The sequence below is a fragment of the Alligator sinensis genome, unplaced genomic scaffold, assembly GCF_000455745.1.
Source record: "Alligator sinensis unplaced genomic scaffold, ASM45574v1 scaffold61_2, whole genome shotgun sequence".
NCBI classification, from domain to species: domain Eukaryota; kingdom Metazoa; phylum Chordata; order Crocodylia; family Alligatoridae; genus Alligator; species Alligator sinensis.
Genome location: NW_005842108.1, coordinates 1,167,519 through 1,178,973, shown reverse-complemented (window position 1 = coordinate 1,178,973; position 11,455 = coordinate 1,167,519). Strand labels below are relative to the sequence as shown.

Here is an 11,455-nt window from a genome sequence, read left to right as displayed (position 1 = left end):
GCAGGAATCTTTATTAAGACCTGATCCTATGAAATACTGCGTGTTTCCCAGGGAACTGTTGATTTCCCATCTTGTTGTGGGTGATTAATCCTGAAAAGATTTAAAATTAATTCTCACATTTGAAAATATCAAATAAATTGTTTCTAACTTGACTTCTAAAAACTAAGGTCTACTGTACAGCATAAGTGGGTGTGTTCAGATGAACATGCACATCCAGTTTGAGGCACCACAGACAGCACATGACTCATGTGCAACTGTGTCCTTTGCTACAAATTTGGAGCTCAGTGCCAAAATTTGATACTGGGAACTTCCGGTATAAAAAAGAACGGAAGTAAAAATGTGGCATGCTGCATGCTCCAAAAGCGTGTGCTGGAGCAACTGGAGGTTGGGTCCTCTAGGAAGACACTTTGGCTGCCAACCAGAGCATCTCCCTCCTCTAGGTCCATCCTGGCTCCTCCAACACACTGGGAGCTGGGAGAAGTGGGGAATGGGCATTTTGTCCAAAGTGGGCATTTTGCCTCACACCGCAACACACATGCAGGTGTGCCAGAAGTAGCAGCACAAATTTCTGCCTGTACTTTTTGTGCTACAACAAGTGCACATCTCTGCATGTGATTTGGAGATGTGGTCAGTGAGGACAAATATTGAAACATCAATGAGAGGTTGTTTTGGAAACTAAGTTTTCATCAATGTATAGTGGAGGAGTAGTCACTAAAAGTGTATTTTAAAATTTCTGTTGAACTGTATGTTTGCCAAAGAAAGAGATAGATCAGTGATTCTCAATTAGAATGGTGGATGGGTCAATATCAACCTGGAAAGATGTGGGCAGTGGAGTCCCGCAATGCTCAGTCCATGGATCGGTGCTGTTCAATGTCTTCATCAGTGACTTGGACGAGGGTGCGAAGAGCACCCTGTCCAAGTTCACAGATGATACCAAATTATGGGGCAAAGTTAATACAGCAGAAGGTAGGGAATGGATCCAGACAGATTTGGACAGATTGGAAAAATGGGCAGAATGAAATAGGATGCAGTTCAACAAAGATAAGTGCAAAGGGCTGCACCTGGGCAAAAAAGGAACCACCAACACACTTACAGGCTGGGGGATGACCTTCTCAGCAGCACAGCAGCAGAAAGGGATCTTGGAGTCAACTATGACTCCAAGATGAACATGAGTCGTCAATGTGATGAAGTGACCAACAAGGCTAACCGCACTTTATCATGCATTAGCAGATGCATGATGAACAGGTCCAAGGAGTTGATGCTTCCCCTCTGCGGCACTGGTCAGGCTGCAGTTGGAGTAGTGCATTCAGTTTTGGGTGCTGCACTTCAAGAGGGATGTGGAGATTCTTGAGAGGGTCAAGAGGAGGGCCACTCATATGGTCAGAGGCCTGCAGGCAGGGTGAGACTCAAGGCCCTATGAAGAAAGACTGAGGGACCTAGATCTCTTCAGCCTTTGCAAGAGAAGGCTGAGAGGTGATCATGTGGCTGCCTATAAATTCATCAGGTGAGGGCAGCAGGGAATAGGAGATGCTCTATTTACTAGGGCACCCCCTAGAGTAACTAGAAACAGTGGCCACAAAGTGATGGAGAGCAGATTTAGGTTGGATATTAGAAAGATCTTGTTTACAATAAGTGGTTGCCAGAATCTGGAATGGGCTTCCAGGGGAAGTGGTGCTCTCCTCTACCCTGGGAGTGTTCTAGAGGAGACTGGACAAGCACCTAGCCAGGGTCATCTGACCCCAGCGCTCTTTCCGGCCCAGGATTCGATGACCTACTGAGGTCCCTTCCAACCCTAACATCTATGAATCTATTAATTAGGGTTTAGGGATATGTAAGGAGGTAAGTGAGGTGTGAGGAGATAAGCAAATAAGTGCAGGCTCAGGCTTGTCTCTGCCTGGGCTCATTGCCTACATGGCCCCTGCCTGACCCCTAGCAAAGAGGTAAGCACTGTAATATACAACTTAATTTTTGAAACTGGGCATCACTCAAAAATTGCGGAGATGTGTCCAGTAAGTGGTGCCTCAAGGCCAAAAAAGTTGAGAACCACTGAAATAGACAAATGGCATCCTCATTGGCCCAGATCTTCAATTGTCTTAATATTATAACAGCTAATTTGCTAACACTTTACCTAAGAAAATTAAACCAAGTTACATCTGAATAAGTCAGCACATAATTATTCTCTCTTATTTTGATCAAATAGCTTTGCATAGAATGCAACATAAGGAACCTACTGCGTTTTAACTGTTTTCATGTCTATTTCCAGAGTCTGTATAAACTTGCCATGGAAGAGGCAAAGAAGAAAGGTTATGATTTGCGAAGTGATGCTATCCCCATCAAGGCTGCCAAAGCGTCCAGAGAGATTGCTAGTGATGTAAGAAATTACTTTTTGTTTCTTTGTAGGCTGACTCTGAATCTTTGTATTCTGTAAATTATTATTCAGATTCTACAAAATGCCTATTGATTAACCGATGAAGATTTATCTAATAAAATTGTTGTAAATGAAAGTTGAAAGTTAAGCATAAATATAGGGACATATGAAAATACTGATTTAGATTCATAGGCACAAAATAAAGATCTCTCAAACTGCACAATTTTAACCAAAGAATCATGTTTCATTAACGAATTCTCTGGCTCTTGAATATAGTATATACATATCACAATTATTGCAAAAAGCTAAATTTTTAAATTCATTCTATCTCATCCTGCTTGTCACTCACTTCATTCACAGATCTAATCCATAGAAAGGATGTTAAGTGTGTAAGCTCATGCCATTACTTCAATAAAGTACCTTGAAAGCATCCCAAGAGTTATAGATTATAAATAATTGTGGAGAGTTTATTGTCAGAGCTATTTTAAATGAATAATTACAGTGTTTTTTTGTTAAAGGAGTATACTGTTTTGATTTTTATTTTAGTACAAATACAAAGAAGGGTATCGGAAGCAGGTTGGTCACCACATTGGAGCCCGCAACGTAGAGGATGACCCCAAGATGATGTGGTCGATGCACGTAGCCAAGATCCAGAGTGACAGGGAATACAAGAAAGACTTTGAGAAGTGGAAGACCAAGTATAGCAGCCCGGTGGACATGCTGTCAGTTGTTGTGGCCAAGAAAGGTCAGGAGCTGGTCAGTGATATTGATTATAGACATCCTTTACATGAATGGACCTGTCTGCCAGATCAGAATGATGTCATCCAAGCTAGGAAAGCTTATGATCTACAGAGTGATGTGAGTACCTTATGCATATAAATATATTCAGCAAGCCTTATTTCATCTTGAGATAAATGTATGAAGTGATGTGGGTACCTTTTCTATTTCCATTCTGGGAGAGGAATGCACTAGATAGTGTACTTAGATGACAAAAGGCATAGCAGTGGAGGAAATTTTCCAGGTAAAATCTCAAACATGGTGAATCTCACTTGCTTTTCAGATTTTGCATCAAAATGAATCTCAGATCATATCCATTTAAAGACTTGACTGCTTGTTGAAATTTAATCAAATCTGACCTGATTTATGATTTAGTATTGAAACTGTATTTAATTCTTAGGGTCAGATTATGTTCCACCAATTAGACATGCAAGTGGATTTAGGTCCCTAAGTGCAAGTCTGTTCCACCCAGAGTCCCTGAAACACTGTTAATACATAATATATAAGTGAATACACATTCTTCTCCTCCTTGCTGTCTTTTTGTGATTCAGCATTAATGGTCATGTGATGGTAGATGCATTCAGACATTTTCAGAGATGGAATAGAATCACACAGAGGGTAGGAACAGACGTTGCTTGACATTGCATTTGTGCCCCTATAAACATTTTTATGACAGCATAAGTGTTGAGCAGATAGATGTCCCTACCCTTTGTCTTGCCACATCAGTGGCACAATAAGACATAATGATAAATTCTGTTGCTTTATTTCTACAGATGTCTGTTAGCTCTGTGGTGGGCTTGAGGGTCCTCCAGAGCACCTGCCTGGCTTTTCCCTGTTACAGAGAGCCACTCTGGGGAATATTGGAGCACGTCTCTATAAACAGGGAAGTTGGGGTTCCCCACTTATGGAGACATGCCTTGGGATCTCTGTAAATGGGGAAAGCCTACATGTGTTGTTGTGTGGAGACATGGGACCTGTGGAATCCCCATTGTCCTGTACACTGGAAACACTGGATCTGCTTACCCAGACCTCCCCCAGAATTTGTGGGTACTCAAGTGGGGAAAGCCCCACATGCCTTGAGGGGAAAGCCCCACATTTCCTGCTTACTCAGGCGCATCCCCAGAATTCCCAGGAATGGGTCTGGGTAAGCAGGGAGAGCCAGGCAGGTGGCTTGAGAGGTCCAGTTCTGTTTGGGAATTTGGGGGGTTTATAAGACAGAGCCACTCAAGCCTCAGGAGAACACAAGGCCCATTGTCCCACACCATCAACAGGGGTCACAGGGTCAAGGGGTGACATGTTTTGCCCAAATGAAGTGGATCAGCTGTGCCACAGCACATCACTACACATCTGATCTGCTTCATTTAGTGACATCTGTTTCTAGCTTTAGGTTCCTAAGTCAACTTAGACGTCCAATAGGTGGAATAGAATCTGCCACTTTAATTACTCATGGCTTTGATGCGAATCCAGATGAAATGCAGGGTTTTCATCTAAGGTTTGCTTTTTGATTTGGTTTTTATATGAATGAGGAATTAGAAGTGAAACTAGTGACTAGTACTTAAACCTATGTATATAAAAATACCAGGAATAAAGATAATACATACCTTCAGCAAAGCAAAATTGCTAATCCTCAAGCACTTCCAGTACTATCACTAAAGCTAAAGTTGAGAAATAGAATAAGTAATGTCATAATCATGTTTTAACCGGAGAAAACCTGGCTCAAAAGAATAAGCACAAAACATGGTAAATGGCAGGTTGTGGAAGGGAGGGTGAAAGAAAGCACAAAGTCTGGAGATAAAGGGAGCATTCTCATATGTAGCTAAGGACAGAGTGCAGAGAATGGAATGAGAGAAAAAGGGGACAAAAGCAGAGCAGAGCTGTGTGAAAAAGGATTCTGATAAAACAAATGGATTTACTAGTATAACAGGACAGCATTGGCTGAATCTCTTAAGTTTAATTTAGGAATGTAAGACTTGAGATGAGTTTCAAACATGGCTCTTTTACAAGGTATTTCTTTTCAGTGATGCATACTGGGTGAAATCTTGGTTCTGGTGAAGTCAATGGTAATTTTTCCTTTGTTTTTAGTAGGTCAGTATTTCACTCTCAGGCCCAATCTGTATTTTCTGTAGAACAGCCATATTTTTTGTTGTTCTTGTCATGTGCTGTATGTTTTACTCACAGCTTTATAACTGTTCAGTAGTGACAAAATTCTGATATTATGTACTGGGTTCTTAGTTTGAAGATGTTAACTGATGAATTCCTTATGTATTTATTAACAGAATTATTACAAATCAGATCTCCAGTGGCTAAGAGGAATTGGTTGGGTCCCAATTGGTTCCCTGGATGTTGAAAAAGTCAAGAGGGCTGGAGACATCTTGAGTGATAAAATATACCGTCAGCCTCCAGATCAGTTCAAATTTACTAGCGTGACTGATTCTCTAGAACAGGTCTTGGCCAAGCATAATGCGGAGACAATGAATAAGGTGAGTCTTCATATAAAAGTATCATATCAGTACCACTCTACTAACCATCAGAAATAGAAAATTAGCAACGCTGATGTTAAGATTTTGGAGACCATCTGATACATACACGAAGCAACAGCTATATCATGTTTTAACAGGCACTAATGAGGACATATTAAGGAAGTATCACATCTGTTTGGCTATTTAATATATTTTTGCCATATGTATGTTGCATCTTCCTGGTTTTCCTGGGGATCCTGGTTTAATAATCACAGATTCTCTGATTTTAAAATAAAAAATCTGTATTTTTCTGCAATTAAAATGAAACACTATTATACACACACACACACACACACACACATGTATATGTGTGTATATATATATGTATATGTATATGTGTATATATATGTTTGTATGTATGTATCTATTGAACACAATATTTTATTGATACATTTATAATTTTAAAGCAATTTGGAAGCCTATCAGTGCCTCAATCACTATAATAAAATAAATTCTGAATACCTATACATTTTGGCATTTGATGTTGGGTTTTTTATCATGGAAAATCAGTGTACCCTTTGCCCCCTTTGCCCGCTTTGCTCACCAGGATGTGGGTCCAACTGCAGCTGTCCCCCCTGCTGTTTTGTGGCACTGAGTAGCCCTGATGTGCCATGCCGTTGCCTCTTACTCCCAAGCCACAGCTTTGCTGAGCCCTGGCGGTGTCCCTTGCTCCAAACCCACAGCCCCTGTCCCTGCCAGTGCTCCTCATTCTGGACCCACAGCTCTTCCAGCCCTGCTGGTGCCCCTCACTCTCAACCAGCTGCCCCCCTGCCTCCAGTCCCCCCTACCCCCCTTGTCTGAAGAAGGTAGTGGGTATGTAGGGAAGGCAGGGAGGCAGGGCACAGGTGATAGTGGAGGGGTGGGGGGGTACATGCCCTCTGAGACTTCTGTGCCCACAGTGCAGGGCTGCAGCTGGGCTGCACCAGCTCCAGGCAGGAGCTGCCTCTGCAACCTAGTGCTGGAGGAAGCACCATGCCAGCATGCTGAGATGTGGAAGTAACATGAGCAGTGGTGGTGGCACGGAGTTGTGCCCCACGCTGCTTCGTGGCTTCTGCCCAGAGCTGGTTCGGCCTGGCTGCAGCCCTGCACCCAGCGTGGGTGCAGAAATCTCGGGCACATGCCTCTCCCTGCCATGTTGCCTGTGTCCCTCCCCACCTCACCAACAGCCAGCCTGTGCCTCTTTCCCCCTCCCACCCCCACCAATGCATGGCCAGTGGCCCTCCTCCCCACGTGGGGACACTCCACCCTGTCTTGCCCCTGCCCCCCATAGACTTACCTGGAGGGAGCTGGAGGAGCTGCTCTCTTCTGCTGCCTGGCTGCCATGTGCATGTGCATGTGGCACCCCCTGCCTCTGCTCACCCTCTTCCTGCTCCCTGCAGCCCTTTGCAGGCTGGAACTCAGCAAGCCTGCACAGGGAAACCTCTGGTTTCCCACATGTTTCTCCTTTAAAAGGGAAAAACTGTGATCTGAAAAAGCTCTGTTCATCAAGCACCTTAGACTTTCCTCAACCATTTATTGTTCTGAAGGCATGTAAACAATTTCCAAAGATGACTACATTTCCACAGATAAATTCTCTTTGATTATACTAGGTGTTTTTTTTCCTGAGTAAGGATGGAGAAGTTTCATGATGCTTTAGACAGATACTGTATGTCATAAATGAATAGCAGGTACAACCCTTTTACTCAGCAATAACAGAAATCTCTTTGTTTATTCTTTCTAAGCGCTTATATACTGAAGCATGGAATAAAGACAAGACTATGATTCATGTCATGCCTGACACACCTGAAATCATGCAGGCAAAGCTCAACCAAATACTCTACAGTGAGGTGGGTAAAAGTAAAAGGCTGAAATTGTACTAAGAAGTACAATGTAATCATTTCTGACTTTTAAGTCAGTATGATAGTGTAGTACATGTATATAATCCCAAATAGCCAACTAAGTTAATAAAGTCAGGATTCTTTTTTTTTGCTATCATTTAATAATTTTTTGTTTAATTTTTGATTTAGTACTACACTAGAAACTTATCCTATGGTAAACTACAGGCATATGTAGCCCTTGAGAAATTCAGTTTTTTCGTTTCCTAGAAATGTCTTTGTAGAAATGGAGATTTTCAGAAAATAATACAAATTTGAGATGGTGCAAACATTCAGAATCTAGGTGCATCTTCTCATCCTTTTGTTATTCATCTAGTAGATTCCAACCATGCTAGCTTTCAACTCTTCCTCCTGCAAGACAAATACATTACAATGTTGGAAAAATGCTTTCTCATATCCTCTATCGCAGGTGGATGTGGATTATATTTAAATCAGATTTATCCCATATAAAGATTAATGTTATTGTTTATATGACGATTAGTGTGATTTAACAGGGTTTATTATATAAATGTGTAACATGCTTAGCCACAAGTGAGATTTCTAAAATGCCTAATTAATTAAACAATAATATTTGTTCTCCTTTCTCATAGAAAATATACAAACAAGCTTTGGATGAATTAAAGAAAAGAGGTTATGATATGCGCCTTGATGCCATTCCAATCCAAGCTGCAAAAGCATCCAGAAATATTGCCAGTGATGTAAGTAACGTTTTTGTTGCATCTAGGCTAGGTCAGAAGTTACACATAAACTGGTATAAGTGACTGGAAACCAGTTCAAATCTCTAACACAACAGAAGTTCAGTGCACATAAACCACTTTCAAAATAGCTGAAACCAGTTTAAGATAAACCTGGATGTATGTAGTATCAGATGTAACTGATTTAGGTTAAATCAGTTTACTGAACTTCTGTCCCAGATCCCCTCCAGATTCAAATTGACTCTCAGTCCCCCAACATCCTAGGATGCTTTGCACCTCCCCTGCAACCCTCCCTTGCAGATTGGGCTGGATGCTCCAACCCAGCTGTCTGCTCCAGCCTAGTTGCCTGCCTGCTCCAGCACAACAGGGAGGCGTGCTATAGTGCCCCCTGGCTTCTGACTTGAGCCACTGCAGGCAGGTGGGTGCATTACCAGAATCAAAAGTGAATGTCTGTTCACTTGCTATTAGTTCAATCTGCTCAGCTTAGACTAACCTGTAAAGATTGAAGCAATTCAGCCTTGGGCTTTCTGATTGTCTGTACTTAGCCCTAAAGGAATCTGTTTCTTATGGCAAAGGGTTCAGAATTTGTGCTTCATATTTTTTGTATGTAAATGTCTTGAAATAGGAAGTAGAATTCATTGCTATCCACGCATTATATCACGTTTCTTGCATGTGATAATATTATCCTTTCATAAAAGAAAGTTAAAAACTTATTAAAAGTAAATGTTATTACTTCTATTCAACATAAGAATTACATGCTTAAAAATCTCTCTCCCCAGCCCAGTTAATACATTAATATTTACATTCTAAACCATCACCATTTCTTTCCATTAGCAGTGATTAAACTTTGTTGTATTGGAATCCCAAATAAAGGCAGTCATGTACTGCATATGAAGAGTGTGGATAGTGGAAATAAAATTGTATATTACTTCTTTGATGGACTTTGTCACTGCTGACCGAGAGATACCTGATTTAGGGTATCAGAAAGCAGTTTAGTCTTCAGGCTGATTCTGTCCTGGGCACCACTAGTGAAACTTTCAGTAAAAATACCAGTACATTTTAATTATCTTGAGGGGTTTTGTAATAACATTCTTAAGGAAAGACATTTCAGCTATTAGGTAAATGGGGCTTTTTATGAAACTTATTTTTCTCTATTTTGTATGAAAAATGAATGAATTGGAATACTAATTAAAAAGTAGAGTATTTTATTCCCAGTATTATAGGATATATATGTTAGAGTTAACCTGGATACGTTATTTCAGAATAAAACATTGTAACATGTATATCTAATATACTTTTCAGTATAAATACAAGGAAGGTTACCGCAAGCAGCTTGGCCACCACATTGGGGCCCGCAACGTAGAAGATGATCCCAAAATCATGTGGTCAATGCACGCAGCCAAGATCCAGAGTGACAGGGAGTACAAGAAAGACTTTGAGAAGTGGAAGACCAAGTATAGCAGCCCAGTGGACATGCTGTCAGTTGTTGTAGCTAAGAAAGGTCAGGAGCTGGTCAGTGATATTGATTATAGACATCCTCTACATGAATGGACCTGTCTGCCAGATCAGAATGATGTCATCCAAGCTAGGAAAGCTTATGATCTACAGAGTGATGTGAGTACGTTATACATACAAATACATTCAGCAAATCCCTATTCTATTTTACCATACCTGTATGCAGAGGTGATATTCTCCATAGCATGTTACCAATCCTGGAACACTAAGTTTTTCCAGTGATGTTGGGCTTTGACCCTATTATTGGTACACTCGTATTAGAACTCTAAGATTCTTCTGTATTCATCTACATTGTTAATTTACCCCACTTAAGAGAATCAGAGTCTGAAACAAATGGCCATTGCAGAATAATCCATAATATTATTCAGTTTTTTAAAATTCAGATTTATAACTCCCACAAATCATTGACTATTTTTTTTAATTAATTTTAGGCTATTTACAAATCAGACTTGGAATGGCTGAAGGGAATTGGATGGGTTCCCATTGGTTCCTTGGAGGTTGAGAAGGTCAAGAGAGCTGGAGATATCCTTAGTGACAGGAAGTACCGCCAGCCTACAGACCAAATTAAATTTACCTGTGTGACAGATACCCTTGAGCTGGTTTTGGCCAAGCAAAATGCTGAGAACATGAATAAGGTGAGATTCCCAGAAAAAATCGCTAGTATGATTGACTCATGGAATGAGTAATGTCCTTCAGTCAGAGGAGAATACTATTCTGAAGAAGCAAAATTTGAGCTAGCTACTATTGCTGAGTTAGTAGTGCTTGTCAAGCATCTCATTTTTCCTTTGTGCTTTGCAAGGTGGTGGGACCATTTTTTTTTTTCAGCTGTGATCCTGCCTAGCATATTGCTGCCTTGGTCACCTTCAGACCGGATAACTTTAGCGTGACCTCTGGAGAACTACGTTTGGAAATTCAACTTATATGGAATAAAGACCTGCTAGCAAAATAGTGTTTCTCACAAAGCATGACAGTCAGCATACATTATGTCCCATATCCCAACATTGTATATGGGCAAAGCCTCTGCACTCAAATAAGAGCGCTTTACACACTGCTATATCGCCACTGTTTATTGGACATCCCATATCTCACTCTTCTAATTCTCGCTATACTTATACTCCAGATTCCTGATTCCATTGTTTTCTCACTACTGTTCTTTAGCACTGCTAAACCAAGAAATTGACATGGCAGAGCAGATTCAGTAGTAATGAGAAGGACAAAATTTTCCACTTAAACTTTATAGTTGAATCTCACAATATATCAATGTATTCAAGATCAGCTTGAACAATAGCAGCTAGTTTATTGGAGCATTTCTTATGGGTAAGAAGTTATGCGACTCTTTGATGTGACTTCTGGTTCAAGGTTTTGGTTTTGCACCAAGGAGCCTTCAGCTAATCATGGGTTCCAGCTCAATTGTATTTTGTCAAAAATTCTTTGGAAATAAGCAGGCAATGAAGTTAAAATTGTTTTTTCCCTTCCGCAGCACTTATACACAGAAGCCTGGAATGCTGACAAAACGTCGATTCACGTCATGCCAGATACACCGGAGATTCTGTTAGCAAAGGCCAATTCAGCCAATATTAGTCACGTAAGAACATTTTAAAAGCTATATCAAAGTAATACAGATTCAGAAGTTGAAGTAAGCATTCATTTAACTTCAAACAGCTTCTTTTAAATAGGCTTTACTTTTCTTTATAAAAAAGGTTGTAC

The 11,455-nt window shown here is 40.7% G+C and overlaps 1 protein-coding gene across 35 annotated transcripts in view; it reads left to right on the top strand.

Annotated features, from left to right (window-relative positions):
• The window catches only part of NEB (nebulin), a 214,835-nt gene that overhangs the window by 108,551 nt on the left and 94,829 nt on the right, over window positions 1-11,455 (top strand). For 34 of the 35 annotated variants that reach the window (XM_025205209.1, XM_025205245.1, XM_025205222.1 and 31 more), the window contains 8 exons: window positions 2,264-2,371; window positions 2,915-3,226; window positions 5,422-5,625; window positions 7,386-7,490; window positions 8,129-8,236; window positions 9,536-9,847; window positions 10,180-10,383; window positions 11,229-11,333. In XM_025205209.1, the coding sequence (XP_025060994.1) occupies window positions 2,264-2,371; window positions 2,915-3,226; window positions 5,422-5,625; window positions 7,386-7,490; window positions 8,129-8,236; window positions 9,536-9,847; window positions 10,180-10,383; window positions 11,229-11,333 (1,458 nt within the window). The remainder of the gene's footprint in view (window positions 1-2,263; window positions 2,372-2,914; window positions 3,227-5,421; window positions 5,626-7,385; window positions 7,491-8,128; window positions 8,237-9,535; window positions 9,848-10,179; window positions 10,384-11,228; window positions 11,334-11,455) is intronic. The other variant, XM_025205234.1, reaches the window with a different exon arrangement.